Source organism: Hydra viridissima, unplaced genomic scaffold (genome assembly GCF_058129835.1).
Source record: "Hydra viridissima isolate aposymbiotic clone 2 unplaced genomic scaffold, HvirCarnegie_v1 scaffold_14, whole genome shotgun sequence".
Lineage (NCBI taxonomy): Eukaryota > Metazoa > Cnidaria > Hydrozoa > Anthoathecata > Hydridae > Hydra > Hydra viridissima.
In genome coordinates this window covers 8333850-8349679 of record NW_028324313.1, presented here as the reverse complement: position 1 = coordinate 8349679, position 15830 = coordinate 8333850, and the positions used below count along the sequence as shown (strand labels likewise).

General features: G+C 32.0%; 1 protein-coding gene across 3 annotated transcripts; it reads left to right on the top strand.

Annotated features, from left to right (window-relative positions):
* The first annotated feature begins 4172 nt into the window (after positions 1-4172).
* On the top strand, positions 4173-11833 carry LOC149879144 (uncharacterized). Of its 3 annotated transcripts, XM_090072197.1 has the most exons (8): positions 4183-4332; positions 4533-4887; positions 5070-5190; positions 5306-5591; positions 10131-10485; positions 10668-10788; positions 10911-11196; positions 11317-11737. In XM_090072197.1, exons 1-8 carry the CDS (start codon positions 4301-4303, stop codon positions 11504-11506), a joined length of 1746 nt encoding a protein of 581 aa, XP_089928323.1. In that variant the 5' UTR covers positions 4183-4300; the 3' UTR covers positions 11507-11737. The 3 variants fall into 3 exon arrangements, with proteins under 3 accessions (XP_089928321.1, XP_089928323.1, XP_089928322.1); XM_090072195.1 differs by lacking the exons at positions 10131-10485; positions 10668-10788; positions 10911-11196; positions 11317-11737 and adding exons at positions 5712-5897; positions 6249-6787 and having other exon boundaries at positions 4173-4332; XM_090072196.1 differs by lacking the exons at positions 4183-4332; positions 4533-4887; positions 5070-5190; positions 5306-5591 and adding an exon at positions 9505-9722 and having other exon boundaries at positions 11317-11833.
* The last annotated feature ends 3997 nt before the right edge of the window (positions 11834-15830 follow it).

Genomic DNA, 15830 nt, shown 5'->3' with positions numbered 1-15830 from the left:
AAACCCAGGGCTTTAGCCATTATGAGGTCACAAAAAAAGCGCTAAATGACTAAACTTTCATTTTTGAGTTGGATTTTGCGATTAAGCCTTTACTTGCCCATATGTTTTTTTATATTTTAAAGTACTTAACTAGTTGAAGATTTATAATTAAAAAAAAAAATTATGGGATTCCCGCGGCTTTAGATGAAAAACGAAGAATCAAAAAGACTAAAAATAAATTTTTGCGTACTTTTGATGCATGATATTTAGACAAGGAAAAACATTTTATTTATCTGTTTTGTTAATTTTTGGTCTAAAATAGCCAATAAACAATAATCAAGTGAAATTGATATTTGATAGCATATATTTTGTTCTATTTTCAAGTTTAAAAATGCACTTGACTACATTTAGTCAATATTTCTATAAATTTACTCAAACTTTGAAATCCAATATCTAGAGAACCAATGAATATTTTTAAAAAAAATTTTGGAACTGAGCTTCCAGTATGAATAGCAACAACATATTAAAAAATTAGCAATTTTGAAGAGGGTCACTCTAAAAAAGTTGTATTTTTGCCTGATTCTTACAGAAAGTCTCTCTTAAATTTGAAAATTAACCTGAATACCCTAATATCAGCAAAAACTTAGTTTTTTTAAAGTTATATTAGACCAACTTATTCATCTCAAAACCAAAAAAAAAAAAAAAAAATAGAAACAAAGAAAAATAGTTATATATTATTTTAAAGGATGCAAGAACGCAAATAAAATAACTTTAAGCTAAAATAATTACAAATAACGCTCCTACAGCCAGATAAAAACCGCTCCTACAGCCAGATAAGCTGATATTGAAAACTCTAGCAGATATTTTATGAAAGATTAATATTTTACTTTTCGTAAAACGTTTTACTATGGCATAAAAGATTAAAAAATCGGTCTAAATTTAATCTGAAAAAGTCTTCTTTATATATAAAACTTTGCAAATTTTGTCTACGGAATTTGTCACGTGACTGAAGTGCCTATTTAGAGTCTGTTTTTTATTTATTTTGTTTATTGCTTAAATTGAGTTTTTGAGTTTAAGATTTGTTTTGGTGAAAGTACGTTAATGTATCTCTATCGAGGTACAACGAGTATCTATCGAGGTACTACGAATAAATATAGAGACTCATTTCTACGAATAAATATTGTTAAGCACTTTTTCTAAGACATTTGATTACGTCACACAGTATTATTTCGTACAGAACGCAGGATGTGGAAAAGGTCTTTGTACAAACAACTCGACGTGTCTACCCAACTACGTTGATGACACCAACACTTGCAAATGTGTTTCAGCCATCTTTGATGGCACTTTGTGCGAAAAAGGTGAAAGTTTATATTAATCATGTATGAGTCCAAGTTAGGGACCCAGCTTAGTATACAAGTCTTTTTAATTTCGCAGCGGCAATTGATGTTGATTTTGAGTTTTTAACTTTAGAGCTGAAAGCTGTTTTGCTGAGGTACGGCAGAGCATACACTGGACCATCTATAGATGAAATGTTTAAAGAGTCAACTTTTAAAACCAATAAAGGAAGTTCATCGTGTTTGTTTCAGTTTAATGATCAAACAGGTTCTGTTTCCTCGTTGGTGGTCAAGCGTTTGCTTACTTTGTTCCGCCTCAAACTAAATTCCACTCTTTCAAGATGACTTGTACCTACTTTTGGAGACTATACATTTCTACACCTGGTAAACACGATAGACGGATTATTCTCCTCAGCCAGTAAGTTTAGTTTTACATAGCTTTACGTTAAGTTTAAAATATTCTAAATTGATGGGGTGCATTCCTAATGAAAATATTTTAAAGAGGTAATATTTCTTCTTATTGCAATATTTTTCGTAGAGCCCCGGCATATATTTGGAAGAAGGAAAAGAGCAGTTCCTCGAAGTGTTAATAAGCCAACATACAAACGAGAATAACAACTTGTACTGTAGAACTTTAAATATTATTATAGTAATTAAAAAATATATATATATTAAATTAGTGTGTAATAATAAACAGTGCTTTCAAAATAAATAGGCGCATTATGAATTTGTTGCCTAAAGTTTATTTATATCATGAAATAGAAACTGAAGAAGAAATTGAACAAATTTTTTTTTTATTTTCGAGAAAATTTTTTGTTAAACAAATCTTGCATTTTAGTTGACTAAAACATGCAATTGTATGTAAAAACGTCTCATTAGGATGCTTCCTTTTGTTTAACAGCCTTTTCAAACAGTTATTTTTGGTGGTCTGTGACATGAAGACTTAAAGGAGATGTTTATGAACAAGTTTTCTTCAGTGAAGACTTAAAGGAGATGTTTATGAACAATCCTTCGAATTGTGTCTTCTGAGATACTCAGGTCTTTTGCGAAAGACCTCATTGACTTTTGAGAGTTCTTATCAACGAAAGTCTAAACTTGCTGAATAAATTCAGGCGTTAAAGTGCAGCCAGAGAGTTGCTCATGCTTATTAAAAATTGTCATCATCATCATCATCATCGCCATATCACCATCGCTATTTTATTCCTTAAGAATGATAAAAAAAAAGAACGATCGGGCGAATTTAAGAAATTGTGCAGTTTTAAATCGCTGTGTTCTGCCACAATGCTACTATTACCGCATGTATTTTCATCTGCTATGTTGGTTTATTATCTGTCATGTATAATTACCTCCAAATAGAAAAAAATAATGAAACATGTAAAAACGGTGACAATACAAAACCTGTATATTTCCAAAACCTGTATATTTAAAATTCTCCAAAACCTCTATATTTAAAAATCATACAGCATGTACAACTTTAATACGCAAGTTGCATATTTAAGTGACGAATATTCGCATCCTCCATTTTACTTTAATTGTAGCTGTACTTTACATAGTTAACTTCATTGACCTAACTTTTCAATAAAATGTAATCACCACTTAGAGGCCTCTCACTTTTGGTAGCTATCTTTTTTTTGCGATCAATCATTTTAAATTATTTATTGCTTGGAAGCTATTGCGAACTTTAATTTATAAAAAGTACAAAATTGTTAGCCAATCGTCAACTTTTCATAGTTTTTCATTTTGTTCGGACGGTCAAGAGACAAAAATTTAAAAAGAAAAAGATCATCTAACAAATCTAACTTGTTTAAGAGGAAGTGTGTTTCCATCTTTGTTCTTTACAAGCAAGTGTTTTTCAACCTTTATTTGAAAAGCATGTAGCAGCAAACTAAACTCGAGAGGTTTCATTTAGCTTTCTCCAAGTAAGATCATCTCGTTTTATTTTACCACGATTTGCTAATATACTGCAATTCATGATTGACAATTTGATGATCTAGATCATTCCATCCAAACCAAAGATATAACATTTATGCAGTAATAAAAGCATCAAACTGAAATAACCCTTTCGCTGCAAGTTCACAGACGTAAACTACGAAGAGCATTTTGCTGCATCGAAAACTGCTTATTTTCTTCAAATGTATTAGCTTCCTGAAAACACGACAATGTTCTTCATTTGGTCGAGTTTGAGTTTGAATTGCTTCGATTTTTTGTTCAGTTAAACACTAGCTGTCAATTATATCATTTTGTTATCAAAATGCATCCGGATGCTGCATTGTTAACATATTCCTTATAAACACCACCAGAATCATATTTGTTTAATGGATCTCTCTTTACGTATTTGCTATGAACTGCCATTTTAATTTAAATGATTACAATTCGGTCGATTGTCTAGAGCATATTGGCTCCTTGAGCTGAACACGTAAACATCTACAGTTTCATCAACTTTTTTACTCAATTTATTGCTTTTATTGTATCTATTATTAAAGTCAATATATTTACGCAACTTTATTATGTTAATGTGTATGAAGTCATGGTTTTCTAATATCAAAATCATATAAAATTAAATAAAAGATACATTGATAAATAAATCATCTAACAGCAGTTTATGAATTCATTAGGAATGCAGCGAATACTTTTAGAACTTTGAGTATTATTGATAATTTTGTCTATTTCGAAACACATAGCATGTTGGTTTTGATATAAACTAAAATGTTATCTATATATATATATAATCTATTGAGAATTCGTTACAAAGATTTCAAGAAAAAAAAGAAAAGAAAAACGCATAGCATTCAGAAGAAAACTAGTTTTTGGAACTAATTTTACTCTGAATTTATCATTAATTATTTTAGAAATATTTCATAATTTGTTATTTTAGAAAATTTTATGGAAATAAAATAAAAATAGAAATAAGATCAATTTTTAGAAACAGCTCGTTCCCAAACTTCATTAACATCAGAAAAAGAACACAGAGAAATAAGAGAAGAGGAATGACAAATATGATCAGGAAACTTCTTTTAAGGTAAGTACCTCATTAATGATTATTAACGGAGCCATGACCAAACATGGTTAACAACCCACAATAGGACGGAAAGTAAATTAGTTATTGATTAAACAACAACAGTTCCTTAGTTTCTCCTTTGCACTTTTTAACCATGTTTATGAGTTAATACTAATACTTTTAGATGTTTTTGTTTACGTGTATTTATGTAAAATTCATAGAGCATGTGCGACTTTGGTATTAATCAGATTTGTTGAGTCTGTTGTATGCTCAAGTAACAAGCTCTGCAGATCTGAGTTATTGACGTCATCAGTGAAAACAAAGAGCAGTTACTTAAGTACAAAGCAAATGTCGTCGACTCTTTTAAATGCGGTGGCTCTTGATAAATCAACTGTAGAAAGTGAACAGCATTGCCTCAAGAAATGTGCTGCTTCAACTCAATGTCTCTCGATTAACCTAATATCCAACCTTACGGCAAACGTAAGTAAAATGGAGTGCCAACTACTCAGTCAACAAGCATATGCAGATAAAGATAAACTTGTGTACCAAGAAAACTCGACCCATTACACGGCGCTGGTGAGTTTATTCTTTCTGAGTCTGTTTTTTGTTCATTTTGATTATTGCTCAAACTGAGTTGTTAAGTTTAAGATTTCTTTTACTAAAAGTAACTTAATATATCTATCGAGGTACAACGAATAAATATTGTTAAGTATTTTTTTGAGACATTTGATTACATCACACAGCATTATTTTGTACAGAACGCAGGGTGTGAAAAAGATCTTTGCACAAACAACTCGACGTGTCTACCCAACTATGTTGATGACACCAACACTTGCAAATGTGTTTCAGCCAGCTTTGATGGCCCTTTGTGCGAAAAAGGTGAAAGTTTATTTTAAACAAAGTCGACGAGTCCGGGTTTGGGGCCCAAACTAACTGACAAATATTTTTAAGTACGCAGCGGCAATTAATATAAACTTACAATTTTAAACTTTAGAACTGAAAGTTGTTTTGCTGAGGTACAATAGACAATATAGCTATGGAAATGATGTCGAAGGGATGCTAAAAGAGTCAAGTTTTAAGACCAGTAAACAAGGTTCAACGTGTTTGTTTCAGTTTGATGATGCAAGTTCTATTTCCGCTAACCTTGGTGGTCAAGCATTTGCTTACTTTGTTCCGCCTGAAACTGGATTTTACTCTTTCAAGATGAGTTGTTCCTACTTTTGCAGACTATACATTTCTACACCTGGTAAACACGATAGACGGATTATTCTCCTCGGCCAGTAAGTTTATTTTTACTGAGTTTTATGTTAAGTTTAAAACATTTTAAATTGATGAGGTGCATTCCTAATGAAAATATTTTAAAGAGGTAATATTTCTTCTTATCGCAATATTTTTCGTAGAGCTGTAAGCCCCGGCATATATTTGGAAGAAGGAAAAGAGCAGTTCCTCGAAATGTTATTGAGCCATCATCCGAATACGGCTAACGCAAATTACTACTCAGGTTTTACGCTGGGCGTTGCTTTCCCAAACGGAACGGTATCTAATCCAATCGAAAACCGGTATTTGGCATCGAAATCCAAATTTTTGTAAGTCCAAATTAAGTAACCATTCGCGCAGCTACTTGACGTAATCAACAACATGTTGAGAAATTTAGTTATTTTTAGAACAGTTGCAGTTTTTAGCACTATTTAATATCAAACTGTGTATGCTTGTGAGTTTCATGTTGTAAAGTGTAACACTTTATTTCTATCTTTTGTATAAAAAAAAGATGTGCTTTATTGGCCTATCATTAACTTCTGCGCTTCCTACAATCAAAACTCTTCCTAATCAAGTTGTTTTGTTTGTTGTTGTTTTTTTTTTTATCTAAAAGTGTCAAGGTTTTGTATGTTTTCAATTGTTTTTATTATTTTTCATAAATATTTTAAAATCTTTTATAGCATAAATGAATGAGCAAAGGCAAAAGTGTAACATAATCAAAAATTTGGGACGAATTTTTTTAGAGAAAATGTTTTTCAGATCAATAAAATGAGTTCAAAAAACGTTTTTCGAAACAAGATACTTATCTTAAAAGTGAAGATTTGCTAGGTTATATTGCGATTCCCTCGTCAATCAACCTCCAACATATAAGAAGGTAATTCACTACGCAAACAAAATATAACACAAAGTAATTAATGGAAATAATTGACTTCGTTGTTTTTATTACAAAGGTAAGTAATGAAGTTGCAAAACTTTCGAATAATGTGAATCAAAACTTTTCCTTGTTAAAAGTGAAGCCGCTAAAAATTAAGGCCATGATTACAATGTTTGAAGTTTAAGAAGAAGGTGCAGAACGTGTATAAGAGTTCCTGACAAGCTTTCGATGCCTCGAGTTAAATAAAAGAGAAATAATTTGAGTTGTAATTTATATAATTTTTTTTTTTTTTGTAATATAAAAATATGTCCTTCATTTTTGTAAGATGCAAGAGGATGAACTGAATGCTGCTTGTTTTTTTCTGAAGAACGTAGAATGTTTAGCCATTAAGATCTTCAAGTGTGTACTTTCAAACTCTTGCCTGAGTGCATACTCATGGTAAAGTTCGTATCTAGGAAGATATTTCCTTTCCATAAGCATGCATAAATTATTATATTAAAAGCTCTATGACAGACAGCCTTCATACAGTTGCTGCTAAAACAGTTCAGCAACTTGGAGCAACATGATATTTAGGAAAAGTCTAGAAAGTTTTAGTGATCTGTTTGTTTGAACTTAGAGTTAGCTTCTTACTAAAATAAATTAAAACTTTTTTTTAACTTAATAATACGTATGGCACGTGTTTCAAAAAGATTTTGCTTAAAAATAGGGATAAAATAAATTTCAGATAATGATAGTGTTGTTTTTGAAACCACTAGTTTAGGTAAAGAAAACTAAAATATTGGAAATGAAAAATGACCCTGAGCAATGCTTGAAAGTTGTTACTGAATAAAGACTCCATAAAATTTGATTACAGATCAGATTAGTATATGCTATAAAATACCTCAATGATGAAGCCCAAAACTTGAGAAGAAGAATTAAAGAAGATGGTTGTCCTCAGTTAGTTATATATCTTCTACATCCACCACTTCAACATCTTGCTTTGATGAAGTTAAAAAACCAATCATCTAAAAAAGTACATGGATTCTTTTTGGAATTAAGCATTTGCTAAATCTATGCATAAAACTTCGGCCATATGGACTTTCACGAGATAGAATCCTATGTAAATTAAACTATTGCTTGTGATCTTCCCGTACCCGTGTTAAAGTTTTGCACTTTTCTAAGACAAAACCTTGGATTCTGAGTTGACAAAAGAAAAATGAAAAGACTTTTATTTCATCAAATAAACATATCAAAAAGGTCGAGTTTACATCAATACCACTGTCTTTCGCTCAATTACTGCTTCAACTCGAGATCGGAACTTTGAGCAGGTCTTCATGATGTATTTGTAAGTTAGCCCAGTCTAGGCCCGTGATATTGAGCTAATGAGTTGATCAGTGTTAGGTCACTGTTCCTTGCAAGCTTGTGCTTAAATCTTAACCCAGGTGCTGAAGTTTAAAGGATTAAGGTCAAGAGAGCTAGGTGACAAGATATTTTTGGGCCAGAATTTCAGTTGATTAACAAACCACTTCTGGGTAAGATTGGCCTTGTGACACAGGGCTCTATTTTGCATGAAAACGCAGTTAGCAAGTTTAGGATATTTGAACTAAACCCAAGGAGGGATATGAGGCATCAGGACACTTTCAGTTTAGTTTTTGGCACTCATTTTCAGCCTAGAAAGTAGAAATACTGGTGGCATTTTCTTACTATCCGAACTGAGAAATCCAAAAATCTGTGAGGGATCTTTTGTCTGACGTGTATACTTAACCTTGTTTAAGATATCCAAGATCTTCTAAGATGAGATAAATTGATTATGACAAGAACTTGAGACGGTTTTACTGTGAAATGTTTTTCATTCAAGAAGATGATAACCGGTGCCTTTTGGTTTAATCGCTACTAAAAAAGATGACAATATTCTAAAAACTTCGATCATAGGTTTCTCTAATTACATGCATATTTAAAAATCGTAAAGGATGTACTGCGGTAACATTTATACGTAAACTGCATATTTAGGTGACAAATATTCACATTCTACATTATATTTTAATTGTAGATATAATTTACAGAGTAAACTTCATTTACCTAACTGCTTATCAAAGTGAAAGTTTTCGTTTATTGATCGAGTTTAATTTTTTAACCGTTTTTTGTTTTGTTTTTGCTTATTAAGGTTGATACTTAGTTATTGCTGATTATAGTTCTTTTTTACTTATGAACGTGCACCTCGTTAAGGTTTTTGCTAATAGATGATAAACTTTCATTAAGTTACACTTTTAAAAAAAGGCCTTAATGGAACTAAGTACCTCGAATTAAGAAGAAATTTTAAAAGCAAATCTTGGGAAAAAAGATTTTTTCTAGTACAAAACAGTTAGTCAATAAGTTTTTTATTTTGTTCGGGCGCTTAAAAGACAATAACATTCACTCACCCCAACTCGCCTATATATTGTAATCTACAATTGACAATACGATGATCTAGATCGATCTATCCAAATCGAAGATCCAACCTTTATACGGTTATAAAAGGATTAAAGTCATGTAATTCTTTTGCTGCAAGTTCACAGACGTAAACTGCCAAGAACATTCTACTGCATAGAAAGCTACTTATTCGCATCAAATGCATCAACTTTCTTAACACTACCACATTCTTCATTTGGTTGAACATGGGTTTCAATAGCTTCGAGTTGTTGTTGAGTTCAATACTGAGCATCAATTATACCACATTGTTATCCAGATGAAGCATTATTAACACATATCTTATAAATATATCTTATATCTTATAAATATCTTATAAATACCATCAGAAAGGATCTTTATTTAACGGAATGATGCTAAGAACAGATTGGCTTCTTGATCTGAACACGTGTGCATCATCTACTGTTTTATCAAATCTTTAAATCAATTTAACAACTCAATATATTTACGCGACTTTATAATGTGCAAGGAGTCATGGTTTTCTAATATCAAAGATATGAAACTAAATGAAAGATATATTGATAAATAAATCATTTAGCAGCAGGCAACGAATTTAATACAAATACAGCAACAGCGCTTAGAAATTACAGTTAGGTTAGAGCAAGTTGGTTTTGATTAAAATAAAATATTAATCTGTTGACAACTCGCTCTAAGGTTTTCGTTCCAAACGACAAAAAAAAAGAAAAGCATTCTGAGGAAAAATATTCTGACAATTTTTATAAACAATTTATTCCGAAGTTTTATTTTATTTTGTTTGTTCTGAAACATCACAAAAGGAAAAGAAAGTCTTTAGGAGAAGAGGAATGAGAAATATGATCAGGAAACTGTTGATAAGGTAAGTGTCTTTTCAATTAATATTTGGTTAACGGAACAAAGTAAACAAATGCTTGACCACCAAGGTTTGCGGACACAGAGCTTTGGTCATTAAACTGAAACAAACACAATGAATTTTTTTTACTGGTCTCGAAATAAAACTTTTTTTGTATTCCTTCAGTATCTGGTCCATAGTAATATAAACGTTAGATATAGTTAAAACTAAAACACGGTTAACGACCCACAATTTGACAGAAAGTAAAATGGTTATTCCATTAATAGTAACAACTCTTTTAGTTTCTCCTTTATTATAATGTTTATAAATGTTGCTGCGACGATAAAGTAAAAAGTTTTAGTTGCGAAATGTAACTTTTCCCACAAGTCTTAACATTTTTGGATGTTTGTGTTCACGTGTATGTAAACTTCTTAGAGCATGTGCGACTTTGGTATTAATCAGATTTGTTGAGTCTGTTGTATGCTCAAGTAACAAGCTCTGCAGATCTGAGTTACTGACGGCATCAGTGAAAACAAAAAGCAGTTATTTAAGTACAAAGCAAATGTCGTCGACTCTTTTAAATGCAGTGGCTCTTGACAAATCGACTGTAGAAAGTGAACAGCATTGCCTCAAGAAATGTGCTGCTTCAACTCAATGTCTCTCGATTAACCTAATATCCAACCTTACGGCAAATGTCAGTAAAATGGAGTGCCAACTGCTCAGCCAACAAGCATATGCAGATAAAGATAAACTTGTGTACCAAGAAAACTCGACCCATTACACGGTGCTGGTGAGTTTATTCTTTCTGAGTCTATTTTTTATTCATTTTGATTATTGCTTAAACTGAGTTGTTAAGTTTAAGATTTCTTTTACTGAAAGTAACTTAATATATCTATCGAGGTACAACGAATAAATATTGTTAAGTATTTTTTTGAGACATTTGATTACATCACACAGCATTATTTTGTACAGAACGCAGGATGTGAAAAAGGTCTCTGTACAAACAACTCGACGTGTCTACCCAACTATGTTGATGACACCAACACTTGCAAATGTGTTTCAGCCAGCTTTGATGGCACTTTGTGCGAAAAAGGTGAAAGTTTATTTTAAACGAAGTATAAAAGTTGACGAATCCGGATTGGATCCTAAACTAATATACAAATATTTTTAAGTACGCAGCGGCAATTAATATAAACTTACAATTTTAAACTTTAGAATTGAAAGTTGTTTTGCTGAGGTACAGTAGAATATATAACTATGGAAATGATATTGAGGCAATGGTAAAAGAGACTAATTTTAGAACCAGTAAAGCAAGTTCATCATGTTTGTTTCAGTTTAATGATGTAAACTCTGTTGCCTCTAACCTTGGTGGTCAAGCATTTGCTTACTTTGTTGCGCCTGAAACTGCATTCTACTCTTTCAAGATGTCTTGTAACTATTTTTGCAGACTATACATTTCTACACCTGGTAAGCATGATAGACGGATTATTCTCCTCGGCCAGTAAGTTTAGTTTTACATAGTTTTGTGTTAAGTTTAAAACATTTTAAATTGATGGGGTGCATTCCTAATGAAAATATTTTAAAGAGATAATATTTCTTCTTATCGCAATACTTTTCATAGAGGTACAGCGTCTGCCATATATTTGGAAGAAGGAACAGAGCGGTTTTTCGAAATGTTGATAAGCCAACCTCAAAATGCGAATAACAACGCTTACAGTTCAACTTTTTCGTTGGGCATCACTTTTCCAAACGGAACAACATTTGATCCTATCGAAAACAGATATTTGGCATCAAAATCCAGATTTTTTTAAGTCTGAATTAAGTAATCATTCGCGCAGTTACTTGGTGTGATAACCAGTATGACGTGAATTTTGTTAGTTTTTGAGAACGGTTGCAGTGTATTGCCCTATTTACTATCAAACTGCATATCTTTGTGATTCTTATGTTGCAAAGTTTTACACTTTATTTCTGTCTTTTTCATAATGAACATGTGTTTTAGTTGTGTAGCATCAACTTTTGGGCTTCCTACAAAAAATTTCTTAATAATAAAAGTTCTATGCTTTTTTTATTTGAAAGTATCAAGGTTTTGTATACATGTTTTCAATTATTTTCATATTTGTAACCTAAAAACTTAAAAATCTTTTATGATTTTATAAGAAAGTAATCAGTATGCATACAACCCAGATAACATGCTAGCATCGGCCTGATATCGGCCTGACGTCCGCATTTAATCGACTACAGATGAAAATTTGATGCATTTATGACGGGCGGTTGCTCATCAATTAGGAACTGCCCGGAAAAAATACATCTAAATGATGTATGACATATATAAAATATATTCAATAGTAAGGTGTGCAATAAAGATATATTTAATATAGACTAAATCAAATAAGAAACTATCAACGATATTATTAATTATTATAATAAATAATTATTACTATGTAATATATTTAATATGTAGCATTTGTTGTGTAAAGAATTGTAGGCGCTACTGCAGTTTCTATCCCATCGCCACCCCCGCCAACCCATCTTTTTTATGATTGGTTATGATAGAGAATTTTATGCTGGTTCAGAAAAATATAAAAGCATAGACCTGGAAATCAAAGTCAAAGTTTTCTTCCAATTCATTAATTGGAACCTGAGATACCAAAGGCAGTAGCCTCTGGATGTTATGCTGAACGAAGGCCATTCTCTGGGCTGTGTCAGGCTTCAATTTCGTTTTTTTTTGAGTAATTATCAATCTAGCTTTTGAAAAGACCCTCTCTGAGCTTGATGATGAGTACACAAGAATGCACGTGCCGGCCTAGAAAGCAGTGGTAGATACTTCTCAATTGATTTCAACCAGTCGAGAGGGTCAATCTTAAGAAAAATTTTACACAACTTCAAAAATAAATTTTAAAAAAGGGGGCAAGCACATATTATCTAAAGTTTCCGTCAATAAATAATTTTTATGTTTGTACGAGTATATTATCATCAAAATTTACTGACGAAATTTAATGTTCTTCAAATATCAAATTGTCAGTTAAAATCTTTTTTATTTCTAATTAAAACTTACGTCTAGGTCAAGTTTTGAGAAGGCAAAGTGTCTTTTGAATTCTCTTTCCAATGGAGGGTGCTGATCCTAATTTTCAGGTCCGATCGAGAAAGCCATCTCATCCAAATCAATTCTTAAGATTTCATTAATGTCCTTTTCTTGGCTTCATAGCTCAGCATTAACATCGTTGTTCTTGTTATCAAGGCGATCATGGTAAGCTTTTGTTAAAGTGTGTTCTTCAATAATCTTTTTCACCAGTGCATCTCTTTAATTGCTGATGATCAAGTCCTCATATTGTTTCTGGAAGTTTGCCTTTTTTAGAAATGAACCTCTAAACAGGGGGTCAAACAAGTTTCCCATGGCGTACGCTTCTGTTTTTATGCCTCCCTAAGGAAATCTCTTGTCAAGTTCCTCTTTGAGAGCATTGCACCATAGCACCATCGGACCATCAGGATAATTACCAATCTTTGCCTGTTTAATCTTTCGCCTAAGGAAGCTGATGTAGAGTAGCATTTTGTAAATGCAAACCTTTTTGTCTATTGAAAGACTCTCTGAAGTTTTCCTGAAATATGAGTATTTTTTTCAGAAGGTTGAACTCATCAGCAGTTGGCACATTCTCCCATCCAGGAGTGCTTTGCTTCAACTGCTCCAGTTGTTTCCGCAGTTGCGTGAGTCCAGAGATCATCATCTCATGACTGTTCCAACGGGTAGCAACCGTGGAAGCGATAACCATGTATTTGCTTTAAAGAAAAGTACTTATTTCAATCAATTTCGAATTGTTACTTTTTTGTTAAAACAATTAAACAACTTCAATTTGTTTTGAAAATACTTTAAATCATTTTCTAAGCCTTAACTAACATACAATGGTTAGCTTTAAGCTCTGCAAAAATTTGTTGCTGTGCAAGAGGAGAGTGATGTATCCTGGTTTTCACTTTGTCCTGGCATCAATAGCAGACTTCAAGACATCAGCCTTTTTAATGGAGTTGCTGATGATTGTGTTCAATTTGTGATCTGCACATTGGATTGAGCTTTCGTTTAGTGATTCCACTTGTAGGGAAAGGGAGAGTGCATTTTCCAGAGTGAGAGGTCCAATGATCCATGGTTAGGGCCACCTGCTTGTAGTTTGGCAGTTCTTCAACCAAGATTTCACCAAGGTGAACTTTTATGGCTTGGTACTGCAATTGTCAGTAATTGAGTTAAATAGGTTCAAATCTTGCGTCAATGAAGATTATTAATACTACTATTAAACTACTTTTAAAGAACTTTGCAAAAGTAGAAGAGTGTTTCACGTTGTACTTCTTGAACATGATGCCCATCATCTTGGAAAAAGCGGGTGTGTTGACAAGGTTAAAGGGCAGGTTATCACTTGCTAACTATTCCATGATTGCTATATCTCTTGTAAGGTGACCATCTGAACGAAGAAGCCACTTGTTTGCGGTTTTAAAATGCTTCCTCTTCTCACCACGGTTAGCGTCATAGACTTCAGTATTGTTGTCGGAATGTTGTTGGACTTTCTTTACTTTTTCTACAACTCTTCTGGAAATGCTTCCATTCTTCCGGGTGCTTATGCTGAAAGTGGTATCTAATGCTTGAAGTGGTGCCCTTTGCCATTCCAAGGGTAATTTGCTTACCCTCAGACTCACATACCTTGCACTTGGCCTTGACCTGATCACCCTCCTTTACCTTACAAAACCATCGCCATATGGGTGATCTTGACAAGCTGATGACACCGGGACTGTAGAAAGTTAGTTGAAAATAATGCAGTGAAATTTCGTAACTGGCGAATATTTAGGTTTACGAATCGTAAATATTGATTAAAATACAAATAACAAAAAATAAGTTTCATTATCAATATCTCAATAAACTCAGTAAACTTAACAATACGAATAAAAAAAACCAGTAAAAATTTGATTTTAAAAACTCTTTCTTTAAAATTAGAACTGATTTGGTATGTGGAGCACAATTTAGTTAACAAATAGAATTATATAAAAAACACCATTTATAAAAAAACCCATATCGATGGCTCCGCACAAAATCAGACTATCTGCAATCTCCGCGGAAAACAAATTTGGCACATCTGCTTTCTCCGTATAAAACAAAATTGGCATATCTGCAATCTCCGCTTAAAACAAAATTGGACTATCTGCATTTTTGCCAGATACATTTTTGGACTATCTGCGTTTTTCGGGTGCATAAATTTTTGGTGGTGTTTCTTTAAATATTTGAAGTTTTTTATAAAATTCTACAATTTTTTAAATAATAGCGATTATTTAAACATTTATTAATAGCGATTATTTAAACACAAAACCTTGATCATAACTTGATTAAGTTTGTGAGTAATCAAGTAGTTTTAGTTAAGATAAATATGTTAAAAATAACTTATGTTATTGTTAATAATAACATAGCATATGTAACAAAACATTGTTATGTTACATACTAATTGCTAAATTCATCATACATACTTTGTCAATTTTATTTAGCCTTGTTGTTGTGACTAATAACTTTAGATCAAATTAAATTCTTGTTATGTTATGTTGCAATGTTGCTAAGTGGTCTTTATACGCAAGATCTGCATATAAATATATAGAGGATGTCTGCCAAATCAGGGAAATGCCAGGGAATTCAGATATCTTCAAAAAAATCAGGGGATTATCAGAGAAATTAGGTTAAATTTTAGAAAAATCAGGAAAGACGAGTCTTTATCAAACTTATATAACTTAAATAAGTTGTATATAGTACACGTTAGCTAAAAGTTTATTTCGCAGATACTTTTATGAACTTCTCTTGATATATTTAATGTGGGTTGTATTATTGTTTATATTTTTGCAGTTGAAGAGCATTTTTCTAAACGATAAATAGGTAAATATCAGGGAAAAGCTAGGGAAATCCAACTTAAAATATTGGCAGACACCCTGTATATATATATATATATATATATATATATATATATATATATATATATATATATATATATATATATATATATATAACTATGTTAGTGTATTCTATAAATAGAGTGCTCAATGGTCTTAAAGAGCAGAGCAGTAATAAATTAGTAAAAACACTTATCTAATTTTTTCTTCCACAACTTGTTTCACCAT